This window comes from Mixophyes fleayi, chromosome 4, assembly GCF_038048845.1.
Source record: "Mixophyes fleayi isolate aMixFle1 chromosome 4, aMixFle1.hap1, whole genome shotgun sequence".
NCBI classification, from domain to species: Eukaryota; Metazoa; Chordata; class Amphibia; order Anura; family Limnodynastidae; genus Mixophyes; species Mixophyes fleayi.
The window spans coordinates 45,261,195-45,279,439 of NC_134405.1; the positions used below are offsets into that span (position 1 = coordinate 45,261,195).

At 43.1% G+C, this 18,245-nt stretch overlaps 1 protein-coding gene across 3 annotated transcripts in view; it reads right to left on the reverse strand.

Annotated features, from left to right (window-relative positions):
- COL5A3 (collagen type V alpha 3 chain) overlaps positions 1-13,469 on the reverse strand; it is a 188,167-nt gene extending 174,698 nt beyond the window's left edge. For all 3 annotated transcript variants that reach the window (XM_075206858.1, XM_075206856.1, XM_075206857.1), the window contains exon 1: positions 13,183-13,469. In XM_075206858.1, coding sequence (XP_075062959.1) covers positions 13,183-13,267 — 85 coding nt within the window. In that variant the 5' untranslated portion in view covers positions 13,268-13,469. The remainder of the gene's footprint in view (positions 1-13,182) is intronic.
- Between the last annotated feature and the right edge of the window lie 4,776 nt (positions 13,470-18,245).

Here is an 18,245-nt window from a genome sequence, read left to right on the forward strand (position 1 = left end):
ATAAGGGACAGTGTGGTGAGGAATATGTCAGTAAGAAAAAGTAAAGAAACAGTGTTGTAAAGAATGAAATGGAATGTAGAGGCAAAGGAATGATGTGGCAAGGTGAGGGGGGATGATGTGTTAAGGTGAAGGAAAGGGGTGATGTGATAAGGAGAGGGAAAGGGACAATGTGGTAAGGAGAGGGAAAGGGATGATGTGGTAAGGAGAGGCAAAGGGACAATGTGATAAGGAGAGGGAAAGGGACAATGTGATAAGGAGAGGGAAAGGGACAATGTGGTAAGGAGAGGGAAAGGGACAATGTGGTAAGGAGAGGGAAAGGGACAATGTGGTAAGGAGAGGGAAAGGGACAATGTGGTAAGGAGAGGCAAAGGGACGATGTGGTAAGGACAGGGAAAGGGACAATGTGGTAAGGAGAGGGAAAGGAACGATGTGGTAAGGAGAGGGAAAAGTACTATGTGGTAAGGTGAGGGAAAGAGACGATGTGATAAGGAGAAGGAAAGGGACGATGTGGTAAGGAGAGGGAAAAAGGACGATAAAAGGACGATGTGGTAAGGAGAGAGAAAAGGACGATAAAAGGACGATGTGGTAAGGAGAGGGAAAGGGTCGATGTGGTAAGGAGAGGAAAAGGGACGATGTGGTAAGGAGAGGAAAAGGGACGATGTGGTAAGGAGAGGAAAAGGGACGATGTGGTAAGGAGAGGGAAAGGGACGATGTGGTAAGGAGAGGGAAAGGGACGATGTGGTAAGGAGAGGGAAAGGGACGATGTGGTATGGAGAGGTAAAGGGACGATGTGGAAAGGAAAGGGAACGGGACGATGTGAAAAGGAGAGAGAAAGGGACAATTTGGTAAGGAGAGTGAAAGGAACGATATGATAAGGAGAAGGAAAGGGATGATGTGGTAAGGAGAGGGAAAAGGACGATAAAAGGATGATGTGGTAAGGAGAGGGAAAGGGACGATGTGGTAAGGAGAGGGAAAAGGACGATGTGGAAAGGAGAGGTAAAGGGACGATGTGGAAAGGAGAGGGAAAGGGACGATGTGGAAAGGAGAGGGAAAGGGACGATGTGGTAAGGAGAGGGAAAAGGACGATGTGGAAAGGAGAGGTAAAGGGACGATGTGGAAAGGAGAGGGAAAGGGACGATGTGGAAAGGAGAGGGAAAGGGACGATGTGGAAAGGAGAGGGAAAGGGACGATGTGGTAAGGAGAGTGAAAGGAACGATATGATAAGGAGAAGGAAAGGGATGATGTGGTAAGGAGAGGGAAAAGGACGATAAAAGGATGATGTGGTAAGGAGAGGGAAAGGGACGATGTGGTAAGGAGAGGGAAAGGAACGATGTGGTAAGGAGAGGGAAAAGTACTATGTGGTAAGGTGAGGGAAAGAGACGATGTGATAAGGAGAAGGAAAGGGACGATGTGGTAAGGAGAGAGAAAAGGACGATAAAAGGACGATGTGGTAAGGAGAGGGAAAGGGTCGATGTGGTAAGGAGAGGAAAAGGGACGATGTGGTAAGGAGAGGAAAAGGGACGATGTGGTAAGGAGAGGAAAAGGGACGATGTGGTAAGGAGAGGGAAAGGGACGATGTGGTAAGGAGAGGGAAAGGGACGATGTGGTAAGGAGAGGGAAAGGGACGATGTGGTAAGGAGAGGGAAAGGGACAATGTGGTATGGAGAGGTAAAGGGACGATGTGGAAAGGAAAGGGAACGGGACGATGTGAAAAGGAGAGAGAAAGGGACAATTTGGTAAGGAGAGTGAAAGGAACGATATGATAAGGAGAAGGAAAGGGATGATGTGGTAAGGAGAGGGAAAAGGACGATAAAAGGATGATGTGGTAAGGAGAGGGAAAGGGACGATGTGGTAAGGAGAGGGAAAAGGACGATGTGGAAAGGAGAGGTAAAGGGACGATGTGGAAAGGAGAGGGAAAGGGACGATGTGGAAAGGAGAGGGAAAGGGACGATGTGGAAAGGAGAGGGAAAGGGACGATGTGGAAAGGAGAGGGAAAGGGACGATGTGGAAAGGAGAGGGAAAGGGACGATGTGGAAAGGAGAGGGAAAGGGACGATGTGGAAAGGAGAGGGAAAGGGACAATTTGGTAAGGAGAGTGAAAGGAACGATATGATAAGGAGAAGGAAAGGGATGATGTGGTAAGGAGAGGGAAAAGGACGATAAAAGGATGATGTGGTAAGGAGAGGGAAAGGGACGATGTGGTAAGGAGAGGGAAAAGGACGATGTGGTAAGGAGAGGAAAAGGGTCGATGTGGTAAGGAGAGGGAAAGGGACGATGTGGTAAGGAGAGGCAAAGGGACGATGTGGTAAGGAGAGGCAAAGGGACGATGTGGTAAGGAGAGGCAAAGGGACGATGTGGTAAGGAGAGGCAAAGGGACGATGTGGAAAGGAGAGGCAAAGGGACAATTTGGTAAGGAGAGGGAAAGGCACAATGTGGTAAGGTGAGGGAAAGGGACAATGTGGTAAGGTGAGGGGAAGGCATGATGTGATAAGGAGAAGGAAAGGGACAATGTGATAAGGAGAGGGAAAGGGATGATGTGGTAAGGAAAGGTACAACATGAGAAGGAGATGATCAGGTGAGGTATAGGTCAGTAACATAAAGGTGAGGGATGATGTGGTGAGGGATAGGTCAGTAAGATAAAGGTAAGGTATGATGTGGTGAGGGATAGGTAAGTAATATAAAGGTAAAAGATAATCAGGTGAGGTATAGGTCAGTAACATGAAGGTGAGGGATGATGTGGTGAGGGATAGGTCAGTAAGATAATGGTAAAAGATGATATAAAGAGGGATAGGTCAGTAAGATAAAAATAAGGGGTAATGTGGTGAAGGATACATCAGTAAGATAAAGGGAAGGGATGATGTGGTGAGGGATAGGTCAATAAAATAAAGAGAAGGGATGATGTGGTGAGGGATAGGTCAGTAAGATAATGGTAAGGGATGATGTTATGAGGGATAGTTTAGTAAGATAAAGGTAGGGGATGATGTGGTGAGGGATAGGTCAGTAAGATAAAGGTAAGGGATGATGTGGTGAGGGATAGGTCAGTAAGATAAAGGTAAGGGATGATGTGGTGAGGGATAGGTCAGTAAGATAAAGGTAGGGGATGATGTGGTGAGGGATGGGGCAGTAAGATAAAGGTAAGGGATGATGTGGTGTGGGATAGGTCCGTAAGATAAAGGTAAGGGATGATGTGGTGACGGAAAGGGTGAATCTTATAATACATTTAAGAAATGTAATTGAGAGCTAGGAAATGCATAGAGCGAGAAGAAAGACAACAGTGGGATCTGCAACAAAGAGAGAAGTGCAGTTGGGGACGAAATTAGGAAAATTGATAATTTGAATCAATAAATAGGACTCGGATCAGTAGACTGGTTATTTACTAATATTGGTCAGTGGTGCAAATCTTCACTAAACACATAGAAACTAATCAGCAATTAGTCTTTAACTGTCTAGCACAGGTTAGACATTGAAAACAAAAGTTTGGTTGCAATGGTTTTATTTCTGATTGGTACAATTGGGCAATGCTAAAAAATACCCCTCACTGAGATATACAGATGTGTAAGAGAGATGAAGAAAACTAGAGTAACTCTTCTCCTATTCTACTCAAAATAACATAAATAACATATGATAACAATATATATTTTTTATCTCTATGTACCTGCTGAAATTTCATAACAATTTCCAGGTTCACTTTGCTAAAGGCATGTTAGTCTGTGTATGATGAGTGCAGAGCTTTCTATTAAGATGGTATATCTATCCAATATGACATAATCATAATACAATTCTACTACAGTCTATACAGAGAAATGGCACTGCATCATCTAACATGACCTGACCACAGGACATAATATAATATAATTCTATTATACTTTATACAGAGACATGACACTATACCATCTGACATGACCTGACCACAGGACATAATATAATATAATTCTATTATACTTTATACAGATACACGACACTACATCATCTAACAGTACCTGATCACAGGACATAATATAATATAATTCTATTATACTCTATACAGAGACATGACACTACATCATCTAACATGACCTGACCACAAGACATAATATAATATATTTCTATTATACTCTATACAGAGACATGACACTACACCATCTGACATGACCTGATCACAGCACATAATATAATATAATTGTTTTACACTCTATACAGAGACACGACACTACACCATCTAACATGACCTGATCACAGGACATAATATAATATAATTCTATTACACTCTATACAAAGACATGACACTACACCATATAACATGACCTAACCACTGGATATAATTATAATATAGCTCTATTATACTCACAGAGACATGGAATTACATCATCTAACATGACCTGACCACTGGATATAATTATAATATAGTTCTATTACACTCTATACAGACACGGCACTAGACCATCTGACATGACCTGATCACAGGACATAATCATAATACTATTGTGATAGATTATATAAAACAGTACTGGACAATAGGTAAATATTACAATATGTGGACATTCATCATCATCATCATCATTTATTTATATAGTGCCAGCAAATTCCGTAGCGCTTTACAATTGGGAACAAACATTAATAAAACAATACTGGGTAATACAGACAGACAGAGAGGTAATTACGATACATTTCCAGTGACAATGGGACTATCTCTGTGAATCAATGTCAGGGGGCATTTATTAGAGTCTGAGTTCTGCAGAGGGGAAAAGATCCTGCGAACTTTGAGCAGTGCTTTCGCTCCACCATTCATTGCCGTGCTTGTGAATTCCCACTTCACAGAAATGTAGTCTATGACTAGGACTCAGAGTGCGGTCAATTCATTGTGCTGCATGGTTTGAGTGGCTTAAGACTGGCAACACTCGAGGTCAAATTCTGCCCGCAAAACGTCGAAATTTCGCAGCCAAATGCGGAATGAGCAGAATTTTTTAAGGAATAGTTTTAAAAATATGGATCACATCTAGCAGTTATGTATCTAATACACCACCTCCTTGTATATTTATCTACGCTTATATTCCATGCTGGTCTCACACATGGCAATGCCCGTTAGATAATAATATATATAAAATGTGCAGACCAAAAGGTTACCAAACAATCGGACTCCACATTAATTCAGTAGGTGGCCGTATTGCCCTCAGCACTTTTAATGGGACTGCATTTTCCTGGATCTCCATGGGGACTGGCCTATAGGTCTCAAGCCAGCCTCAGCTTGAAATTCAAACAGCATCCTTGCTTAGCAACATGGAATTCGACTGAATTAAAAAGCGCTTAGTCATACAACATACTTAACTTGGTATCTTTTTTCCTATGTTTCAAAGGGAAAAGTATCCCAGTGGATTGGATTATTATTCACATAATGCCAAGATTTAGTCACATACAGTCAAGTCCATAAATATTGGGACAACGACAGAATTCTCATATTTTGGGCTCTATACACCACCACAATGGATTTGAAATCAAACAAACAAGATGCACTTTAACTGCAGATTTTCAGCTTTAATTTGAGGGAATTTACATCCAAATCAGGTGAACAGTGTAGGAATTACAACGGTTTCTATATGTGATTTTATAGTTTGAATATGCGTGCAAAATGGCTGCCATATGTTTGCACAATGCACCTTGTATGGTGAAATGTACGGATATTAGACGTCACCTGGGCTTTCTGTGTCCATAAAACAACACAAGGCCACAGGGCAGGCACTTTAATAAAGGTCATAGAACTCCAAGTTTAAGTTTACCCTTAGATTTCACATTACGGGGTCTACTTATTAAGACCAGTAAATGAATAAGATTGTTGAAAATCTTGTTTCGGCCAATTTATTAAGAAAATGTCCCCTGGTTAAACAGGCTGGCAGTGGTAAGTCTTACTGCTTGCCAAGTCAATTCTAGGACCCTCTGCTCATGCTTGAGCTGGCAGGGCGGCTTGGGCATGTGCACTGGAACATGAAGCCGCGGACTTTCAGGACTGTAAAAACAGTTCAAAACAAAAGAGAGATCAAAAAAGATAAACAAAATGAAACAAAATAGGGGGGAAAAAAAGTAGTTAAAAAACCCCAATAAAAATGACATCCTACCGCGTTACAGCACTAAGCAGCTCTCTGGGAGGGTGGCCATGCTCACATAGTGACATGGGCAAGCCCCATCATAACATGGTGATGCCACCATCGTGAAGTGGTCACATCCCCTGTCCAGCTTTCTGGGACTTGCAAGTTGGGAGGGATGCGTTAGAAATTAGAGGACAACGACGGTACTTGTATCACCGCTATCCTTGGTTAATGGCATACCTGCCAACAATGTCCGGGTAACTCTCAAAATCTGGGTCAGTCTCCCGGACTCCTGGGAGAGCAGGCAAGTCTCCCACATCCCACAATTCCCTTGCCAAAATAACGCCATTCGCTGCGAATCGCGGCATTTTGGCCCCATGACAAAACAGCATTTTTGTAGGGGGAGGGGTGTCAAAATTATGCAATTGACCGCGCCCTGCCCCTCCCGCCCTCTAGTCACGCCCCCTCTCCCGGACTGTACTGCCTGAAAGTAGGCAAGTATGGTTAATGGGCTTCCCCATGCCGGGGGCAGTGGTAAATAGTGTGAAGCCCTAAGTCTTGCGAAATCTTCGCAGGATTTAGGGCTAATTTCCCTTTGATAAATAGACCTCTATTTCTTATAATACTCCCATTTCAATAAAAACAAAATAATTAAACATACAGAGAGACCGACACAGACAGACTGACATTAATACACTTGACAGTATATATTGACAGCGATTCACCTAACGTTACTCATTTGTTTGGCACAGAGTACTGCTGCACAGGGGCTCGGGGAGATGAACAGCTGATCAGTAAACAGGAAATCACATTACCAAGACTTCATATTTTTTGAATGGTTCACCTCCCTCGGCTCTGAAGTGAGAATGTGCCTTAGAGAAAGCTATTGTTCACCGCTAATTATACATCTATTCTATTCCCTCCAATAGGCCCCTTTCTCTGGTGTTTAGGCAGATTTTTAAAAACCCTTATTTCTTAAAAAATACAAAAATATGATGCCAGGGGAGTTGAACAAGACTACTCCGAAGCCGCCTGGGTTAACCAGGCCACTTTTTACAGACTTTGCGCATACGTGAGGCAGCTTTCCGGCTCTGGTTTGAGCCAGGGAACAGGGGAACTGTAAGTCTAGATTTGCGCTTTCAGTCAAAATCCTTTTCAAATTCCGAAAAACATTTTTTAAATGGTTTTCTTCAAGAGATACGATAACAGAACAGATATTGCAAATGGCAAATCATTCCACTGACTGCGATTACCACCAGCAATAGCAGTCTTATGGCTATGCCTATTGCATTTGGCCTATTAATAAATCAGCTCCAAAGACATTGATACTCTGAGTACATCTATATAAAAAGTATCTCTACAGTCTACATTTTTTTATTTTAAACATGCAATAACATTTTATGGACACAGCATGTTTGCTTTTATATATGAATAGAGACTGCCCTACCAGAGGGGTGATCACAAAGATTCTCCTTGAATAGCCAGAACTTGATATTTTTTTATTAATTAGTGATTTTAAAGGTAGATTTCCTATTATTTCCACCAATACAATTAAGCAGACAAATGTTTTAATGTTAACATTGTATTGGGTTAGGGAATTAGGATCATCACTTATTTTCATGCCCACAACCTTTCCTTATAGTTCAATGATGCACACACATTCCTTTAATACATTGGACATATCACACATATTTTTAACCTGTACAAAGTTTGAGGGTTATATTTACTAAACTGCGGGTTTGTAAAAGTGGAGCAACCAATCAGATTCTAGCTTTCATTTATTTAGCACATTCTACAAAATGACAGCTAGAATCTGACTGATTGCTGTAGGCAACATCTCCACTTTTACAAACCCGCAGTTTAGTTGTTTACACAGAGCCGGATTAACATAATGGGCTTTCTGAGCTATAGCCCAGGGGCCTCGAGCAGCTAGGGGGCCCTAACAAAGATTTTTTTACTTAATAATGCCGGCGATTGGGTTAAGGGCGGCCCCTGACATTGCCTCCCATTCATTCAAATTAGGCAGGCACAGCTAACAGCAAATATGATGCTGTTAGCTGCCCTGATACCAGTGCGAGCACGGGGCGCAGTACGCTGCTTAGTGAGGAGGTCACATGAGACTATGACACATAGGATGAGCAGAGTTGATACAATGGGGGCGGATCATGACTGGGGGTGGGGAGATGAAATGGATGCAGAGGGGACGGGGCCTTTACAAATTAATGGCTGCCTCACAGTACCCTTAGCCCAGGGGCCTACATTGTCTAAATCCGACCCCATGTTTACATTTAATATATTTAATTGATATATTGTATCTACTGTGTAATTCACAAAATCACATTGTGGGATAGTAAAACTTATTTTCAATAAAATAATATTCAATTCATTATGCAACCAGGCGTGTGGCTCAGATGTTTCTGCAAGCACCTAAGTTTTATTATATCTAAATTACTGATAGAAGCGAAGTGCACCTGCATTCATCTCACATTACCAAAGATTATCAATCAGTGCTTAGTGTTAAACAGTGACAAGCTGAAAAAACATGTTTTCCTTAGAGAGTGGATGCTGCAGTTCTCTCCTTACTATGTTCTGTTAAACTTATTCAATCAAAGATTTCCTAAAGCATGAGAATTTGCGTCCCTGCCACTCAAACGTTGCCTCTCTGAAAACTGCTCTGTTATAACGCTGCTTGGAATTTTCAGAGAAAAAAAAGAACAACACAGAGTAATGAAATGTCATCATAAATCCCATGGTATTCTCCCTCTGGACTACTGCTGTCCGCATTTTTTTTTTATGGTTGTATATCTGTCTTAAATACATGTTTGCACCAAGATTCCATTCAAGATATGACGCCATAGAGTGCAGTCTATGGGGATTCTTAGAATATTGGCCACAGTTGTACAGCCAGACTGTAGAACCTACTTGCCAACTTTCGGCAAGTGTAGTCCAGGAGAGGGGCCTGACTAGAGGGCTGGGAGCGGGCAAACGAGTCATTTTGGCCCTGCCCCTGCAACCGAAGTGTAGTTTTGTCACGGGAGCGGGGCGAAAATGACTCAATTCACCGTGAATCGCATCATTTAGGCTAGGCAGTTGCGGGATGCGGGAGACTTCCCTGCTCTCCCAGGAGTCTGCCTAATTTCGGGAGTCTCTCGGACATTCCGGGAGAGTTGACACGTATGCAGTAGACTCTGGACCAGAACTGGGCTTCCTGTGGCATACAGATGGGAAAACAAGCTGGAAGTTAAAGTACATCAGTCAGCATTTTGGAAATGATTCCAGGGCCACCGTGCTGCATCTAAGCGGGTCACTTGCTAAGCACTACAATAGCCATCAGGTCACATTTACCAAAGTTAAATATAACTTTTAAATACTTCTCAATAAATATTATCTCATACCCAACAACCTTTTACTCTTTCCATCCGGAGATCCCGGAGGGCAGGTGAAGTGTGAGGACGAAGGGCAGGGATGTGGTAAATTGCGTTATTCTAGCCCCATGATGCAATGAAGCGACTCAACGCAAATCAAGTCATGGAGGCTCCCATCACTGGGAAGTGGGCAGCATGCGGGAGAATGTCCTGCTCTCCAGGGAGTTCGAGAGATCTACCTGGAACTCTGTAGTCTACCGTACATTCTGGGAGAGTGGGCATGTGCTTGTGGAAATAAGTGATGCATTGCAGTTGAAACCATTGAGATTGTCCACACAACAAGGACGCACCTTCAAATGTTACTAGTTGTTCCCATTTAAATATGAGACAGACAGACACAAATAAACGTGTTGTGTAAGGTTGTGTTGCACACTGTACAGCTTACAGGTTGGGGCTACACTAGTGAGATTGCTTTGTCATCAGTCCTTTGTGACTGCAGGACATGTACATTTCTCCAAATGTTTCTGCTGCACCACTAGGGCTCAAGCTATGTAGCTGTTGATCTGTCTTCTGTCAGTAGCTGTTAAACTCCGTATGACTGATTGAAGACTGCAATTCGGCAGCTAGTGTGGTCCCATAGGTGTCATCAGGTAAGGAAGGAGCAGCAAAGTGACTGATCCTATGGCTCTGATCCTAATGTAACCTGTTTATGCTGCTGATTGCTCCATCTTCTGCACACTAGACTCCGTGGAAGCGACACCAGTGACACACGCCAGCTGCAATGCAGTCAATCATTGCTAATCTGTCTTTCTATTACAAAACTCACTGTTCGAAACCACTGTCTAGCCAGATATATAACATTGGTCACATGCATGGTGCTTCACTACCCATATACACTGCTACATATGGTATCTTAGGGGTATATTAATCAATAAATGCCTTTTATTGCAGCAATAAAATAAAAATCAGTAATTATGAAATTCATCAATAAATTATCGCTGTGGCAGTTGAGCGATACTCAGCTGCCCATAGATACTGGTCAGGAGCGGTAAGTGTTAACTTACTTCTTTACTGAGCCAATCTCAATCAGGGGCGGATCTAGGCAACTGTTCTACCCAGGGTGATTTTAGGGGGGGGGGGGTGATTTAGGTCCCGCCCCCTTTCTAATTTCTAAGGCTGCCGGCGGCTGCACAGTATGTGCAGGTCCACTCGGCAGTGACAGTGTGCTGTCCCGCTGCTCTGATTGTGTTTAAAACACAATCAGAGCAGCCGGGCAGCACACTGTCAATGCTGAACGGACCTGCACAGTGTGCAGCCCCCGGCAGCAAGTCCCTGCTAGGGGGGGCAATTGCCCCGATTGCCCCCCCCTGGATCCGCCACTGATCTCAATGGATATATGCGAATGCGTTACAAGGCGAGCTGGTTCACACATGGGCAGTGGAAATAAAACTCCAGACTATGGCTTTCAGTTCCACTAATAGAACAAGTATTGTGGCAGTACATTACGCTGCAATGCTTGTTAATTGTGTCGTTTCGCTGCGGGGGCAGGGCCAAAATGACACGATTCAGCGCAAATCGCAATCACATCCTGCCCACTTCACTAGGAAGTGGGCAGGATGCGGTAGAATGACTTGCTCTCCCGGGAGTCCAGGAGACCTACCCGGAATTCGGGATTCTCCCAGACATTCTGGGAGAATGGACAAGAATGATTAAAATAATTACTTTTTTTTACATTTTTATATAATTTGAAACATTTTTATTTTTTTAATAAATGGAAGTGAAAGCCCAAGTCTGGGTCTTGCCGAGGCTCGTCAGGTCACGCATGTGCAGATCCACATGGATCTGCATGTGCAGATCCACCAAGACGAATCTGGCGAAGCGGTAATTCTACTCTGAGTATCACTTAGCTGTCACTATGATAATTTTTTTTTTATATATCAAGGAGCTATGAGGTTTCGTATCGCCATGATAAGCGGCGATAGAAAACCAGCTCTACTGCTGCTTTATAATAAACAGGCCCGGTGACTCTGAGGTAAAGGTCGCAACTCTGCATTTTGCATAAAAGTTGCTACATTGCGCATGTGGACAACTTGCATCGATATTCTGAGTTACACCTGTGGCCGCTTGCGGTTTAAGAGTCAAGAGGCACATTGGGCATTCACATGCGTACACAGTAGGAGCGCTCAGACACAAACTAACCACGCCCCTTTGAGATGCATTAGAAACATATTTTTAGATACACCTCTTAGGAGGCGTATCTTTGTGCCTCCATAAGCTAGGTGCAAGTTTACGATTTGATATTGAAAAATGCCGTATCTTTGCTGCAGATCTATGTGCTCTACTTTGTTTGCACGTATCTTGGGATATGTGCAAAAAATATACAGAAGTAAAAAACGCAAGCGTGCAGGTGCGTATTTGCTCATTTGCATACTCATTTACATACAACTGTATGTTATACCTCACATAGGATCTCCCTCTGAACTCTGGAATGTATAACACATGCAGCTTGCTTGCAGATAAGAGCGCAACTGTCTGCTCTTTACATAGTTTCTGGCCTGAAACATGTTAAATGCTTCATATTTCCACATGTTCACTGCAAGCTGCCTATACAAGGCAGATTATTGTGGCTGCTTCTGCAGGGAGGTGATTCCATGCATCCACCGAGCTAGCAGGAGAGATTTCTCTCCTAATACTTCTCTATATTCCAGCTTCCTATAATGCAGTTACTGAACCTATCAGCTCATCTAGGACAGCTGTTCCCCTACAAATGTGAAACATTTATAATAGGAGTTTCCCAGAAACACTGTGCAAAAACAATTTACCATCAAATGAATGGGACACAATGCCCTGACCTGTCACAGGACAAGTGCACTATTAACACCAGTAATCCTGTTATAGCTATGATGTTAGAGCAACACTATTACTAATTTTATTAAGTAGTTTTATAAATGCCCTTAAATGTTTGTGCTAATAATGAGCCTTTAACTACTACTACTGCTGAGCTCATCATAAAGCACTGTGCTTTATTACAACTGTCTTTCTAGAGATCTATGTTGAAATATTCTGAAGGACATCTCATATGTAGAATCCAGGATTAGCTGGAGAATTTTGTTAGAGCAGACATAAGCAACATGTGGCTATCTAGGTGGAGAACTACAAATCCCAGCAATAGCTGCCAGTCAGATTCTGGATTTATTTACCTGGCTGGATTGAGAGAGCCAAACCAGGACCAGCTGTTGTAGACACGCTGGGACTATTAGTTCCACAACAGCTGGAGAGTCACAGACATCTGACCTGATTTTTGCCCCTTACTTCCTGAGCTTCTGCAGTTCGTAGGGAAAGTCTGTTTCTGCACATCACTTTTTACATGATCCTTGTTCATGTCCCCTTACTTATAGATCAAATAAAATACCTCGTATTATTATCCTATACATGTACAACAGATATCAGTAGTGCATAAGTATTTTTTTATTGCTATTTTATATACATATGGATGCACACCATATAGATACCCAATGGGCTTTTGTTTAAGTATGTAGACTTATTTAAATACACAGAACTTGCTCACTTACACAGATTATTCTCATTTGTGAGTAATATAGGTCTGCAGTGAATTCTGTCCTGTATTAAACATCTGGATAATGTCCCCATCTATTATATGCATGATGCGTGCTCCAGTTTGCAAACATAATACACCAATTATTTTATTCCTACGTTAAATGTACTCATACATGGGAGGAGAATGGATAAGGACTGTACCTGTTCTCACGGAGTGATATCCCTGCAGGAATAGGAGCAGTAATGAGACTTTCCAGCAATCCCATGATAGAATCCACCTTGCCATAGCTCAGAAAGTAATCAGGTCTCTTTCTAGTAGTTGAATACACGCATAGGAATTTAATCCGGAGTCACACAGTTATGTATCCATGTGTGTGGAGGGAAGGGAGAGAGATGAGTGCTGAGGTTTAGTTTGGTTCTCTCTCAGTGGTATCAGCTTTCTCTCAGTAAGTGCTGTCTGGCTGTATGTCCTATTCTGTCTTTCCCTCCCTCCCTCTCACTCGCTCTCACCCCCCTCCTTCTTTTTTCTCACTCTATTCATCTGCAGACTTTTTCGAGTCCCCCCCCTACATTCGCCCTTTGCTTTTGTCACCCTATTGTTTTACCCTCCCTTCACTCTGCTAATCTGTCTGCATTCTCCACTCACATACTTCATCTCTCCGGTGTCACCTCATGTCCAATCTTCCTCTGTCTCCTCATCCGTCTCCTCTCTCTCTAGATCTCTTTTCTGGATGAATGGGCTGATTAGGTAGTGGTTTTATTTAGTGCATATTTAGGATTGAAGGTACAGCACTGCACAATCTGATTCAACAGGTTTCATACTAATATACACCAATCAGCCACAACGTTAAAACCAAATATTGACTAATATTGTGTAGGTCCCCCTCATGCCACCGAAACAGCTCTGACTCGTGGAGGCATGGACTCTACAAGACCTCTGCAGGTATCTGGCACCAAGACATTAGCAGCAGATCCTTTAAGTCCTGTAGTTGCGAGGTGGGGCCTCCATGGCTCGGACTTGTTTTTCCAGCATATCCCGCAGATGCTGGATCGGATTCAGATCTGGGGAATTTGGACGCCAAGTCAACACCTTGAATTCTTTGTCATGTTCCTCAAACCATTCCTGAACAATTTTTGCAGTGTGGAACATTGTCCTGCTGAAAGAGGCCACTACCATCAGGGAATAGCGTTGCCATGAAGGGGTGTACTTTGTCTGCAACAATGTTTAGGTAGGTGGTACGTGTCAAAGTAACATCCACATGAATGCCAGGACCCAAGGTTTCCCAGCAGAACATTGCCCAGAGCATAACACTGCTTTCACTGGCTTGCCTTCTTCCCACAGTGCATCCTGGTGCTATTCCCTAGGTAAATGATGCACACGTCAGCCGTTCACAGCATGTTAAAGAAAATGTGATTCATCAGACCAGGCCACCTTCTTTCACTGCTCCATGGTCCAGTTCTACCGCACATTGTAGGCGCTTTCGGCAGTGGACAGGAGTCAGCATGGGCACTCTGACTGGTCTGTGGCTACGCAGCCTCATGCACAGCAAGTTGCGATGTGTGTTCGGACACTTTTCGTTCATAGCCAGTATTAACTTTTTCAGCAATTTGTGCTACAGTAGCTCTTCTGTGGGATTGGACCAGACAGGCTAGCCTTCGCTCCCCACGTGCATCAATGAGCCTTGGACGTTCATGACCCGGCCGCCGGTTCACCATTTCTCCTTTCTTGACTCAATTTTGGTAGGTACTAACCACTGCATACCGGAAACACCCCACAAGACCTGCCGTTTTGGAGATGCTCTGACCCTGTTGATTAGCCATCACAATTTTGTCCTTGTCAAAGTTACTCAGATCTTACCCTTGACTATTTTCCTGCTTCCAACACATCAACTTCAAGAACTGACTGTTCACTTGCTGCTTAATATATCCCACCCTTTGACAGGTGTCATTGTAACAAGATAATCAATGTCATTCACTTCACTTATCAGTGATGTTAATGTTGTGGCTGATCGGTGTAAATTTATACCTGTTTTAGTATATTTGGCACTGAAATTGAAGCCAGTGCTGTCTATTAAATACTGAGTATGCATCATGTAAGGCACTGCTGGGGATATATTTCCCTGTGGTCTATTGTAGACAAGGCTGGAGACAGGCCAGGATTTCAGGACACACACTCAAGCTCTTTGTAAAGTGATCTATTTAGCAGCTAATTAACTGCGTCTTACTAAAGCTCTAAATTCTGAAAGGACTCTAGTCCTCGAGGGTATCCATTTGCGATGAGTCGCCTGAATGCAAATGCAAATTTGCAAATCGCATCTTGCTCAGTTTTCAAAATTCCAGTTTCGTCAATTACCCTTCTGCAAATCTAGCGATGGCTCTAAAAAATGTACACTCTTCATCACTTCATCTAACTATAATATTCATCCTCTGCAAAACAAAATCTACTTTTTACATGGGGTTCACAAAACTAGGTGCAGTCCACACTTCGTAAGGAATGTCCTCACTCTGCCCAACTGCCTGCTGCAAACGCCAACGTCCTTGCCTAGCAAACCCAGACACATTGGTGGAGAACTAAATGCACCAGCGCAAATCAAGGTGGGTGACGTCACCAAAGAGGATTTTTCACTGTGCCTCTGCAGTTATGAATATTGCAGATGACCTTCTACCGTAGCAACAGTAATAGTGCGCAGGCCGTGTTACTCTCGAGAATAACACAGTCAATTGAATCTGCCCCTAAGTGTTAATTTTTACTTACCTTGAATGGGTTCTGCTGGAAATACAAGAGACAGGGGAGGGCTGGCAAATTTTAGCTCGTGAGGCAAGACTCGACTCAGCAGCCTATTTTAAAGGAAAAGGATGCAAATGACCCAGCCCAAGGTAGCCCCATATAGGACCATCCTGGAGGGCAGATGCCCCCCAGCCCAGCCTGCCCCTGGCAAGAGATATGACAACAACATTATGGGGAAGATTTTAGATGTTACTGCACTTACTCCACTTACAAATGTTACTTGTATTAAATATGACACAAGTCACATGCAGGGCTGGATTAACCCGAGGTCTAACTGGGCTACAGCCCAGGGGCCTCGGGCATCCAGGGTGCCCTTGAAAGTGCTCAGCAGCATTGATCAATGCTGCTGAGCCTGTCACTGTAGTCCTTCCGCAGTGCTCAATAATCTCCTTACTGAGGAAATCTCGTGAGAGCGTCACGAGATCTCCTCAGTTACAGTGCGCCGCGAAAGGACTACAGTGATAGGAGAAGGAGGTGACCACTGGGGGGGTGGCGAGTGGTTAACAGGGGGTACAGCTAACAGGGGGGGGCCTCATGGGGGAATGGGGGCCCCTTAGCCCAGGGGCCTCCATTCCCCTATTCCGGCCCTGGTCACATGCACAACGTGTGCCCTCTATAGTGAGTTGAATTGAGAGTTGCAGTTTATACTTGCGTCCACTTGCAGTTATACCTTTTAGGAGTTGTATCATTGGGCGTCCCCTAGGCTTAGGTGCAAGTTTCCAAGTTGATGATTATAGCGGTTACGTTTTGCATTAGATGTAGCTATATGCTGGATCTTAAGATGTGTTCAACTCAAAATACAGACACATTTTTGTGTGTATGCAACAGTCAAAATTTTACTATATATCAAGACCTCTATCAGCAGTTTAATATGTTATGGAATCTAATTTGTACTTGTCATGGAAAATTTATTTTTCCACATTTACGTAATGAAAAACCTATCATGGTACGGTCATTTTTTTTACATAGCACACTACATGAGACTCTAGCGGCATTGTTGATTTATTTCCACATTTGTGGGACATAGCCGATGGTGCTTGTTGGTTACAATTGCCCCGGCAGCGCTGAATACATTTTCAGACAATATACAGGATAGTGGGCAGGAAAATGTTTAGATGGCAAATGTTAATAATTCTGGCCACTGCTCAAGCTTCTTCCACCAATATTCTGCAGCATCCGGTGGAATATGGGGCTTCTCACAAATAAACTGTGATGATCAGGTGGGAAGTACAACAGGACAGTATAGGTAGGATTGCACCAATTCTAGTCTATAAATTGCAGTGTTCTATGATTCTTCATCCTTCTTTTCAAAAGAACATCTGCATCATTCCCATGATTATTTTTTTTTGCCTGGGATGAAGTTTTGGTGACAGTTGCTGAATTTTATTCCCATGAAATTAGATTTTTGTGGATTGCTCATAGATGTTCTCTTTTACTGGGAGGGAGTTTTGGTGACAGTTGCTGAATTTCATTAACGCTGACATGAGGTTGCTGTAAACACACTGATGCATTTTTCTCTGACATATTTTCTGTACTTGCTGTATGACTAACTGGACAGTTTGTGTAAGAATTCTTGGCAATGCGCAAGCATTGAAAATATCTGGCTGTTTTCCTGCCATTTTCTGCTTGTAGTGATTTTGGAAATAAAACGGTTGATAACACCGTGAATCACCTATGTATTTATCCGCCTGATGGTGCTAATGACAAGTACAGAAAAGAATTGTGTTTTGTTGTGGTCAGTGTGTGTGTCGTAGAAAGGGTACAGAACGTGCAAGAAGTGCAACACATTTGTGGGAACTTGTGCAACAGTGTTGGAAAGAACTCCACGAATAATATTTGATGTCCATTGTCGAAAAAACGCCATGAGTGTCAGTGGCGCACACAGATTTCTGGTTCTCCAGAAACCCCTCCCCTCCGCGAAGAAAGGGGGCTAAACAGTGCCCCTATATAGTGGCCCTGTACAGCAGCCGCGGCGCTGTCAAAGAAGCGTCCACAGCGGTGCTGTATTGTAGTGCCGCCGAAATAGAGCTGCTGCGCATGCGCAGTAGCTCTCTCTCTATATTTTTTTTCGGGGGAGAAACCCCCCCTTAAAAATCCTGCTTGCGCCCCTGCGTGTGTTTAGTAGTGTATGTAATCATGTCATCTTAATGTTAAAGTCACCTTGTGGCAAAACTGTAGATGGCTATTTTGCTGTATCTGTTAAAAGTATCTTTGTTAAATCGCTGTATTAGGAACAATTTTTGGTGGCCAGGGTAGAAAATACAAAATTTTACAAGAAATGTTAAAATCACCTAAACCAGCTAACCAAGCATCGAATGGCAATTTTCCCTCTAAATTTGCTCTTTATTATCTTGCTGGTCTCACTACCAGACATAACCAAATGATGGTCCTTCCCTGGGAAACCTGAGATTAGTCTCCTCAAGTGGAGGTGTGGAAAATAGTCCTAGTTTAAAAGCACTGACCTGGGACAAACAGA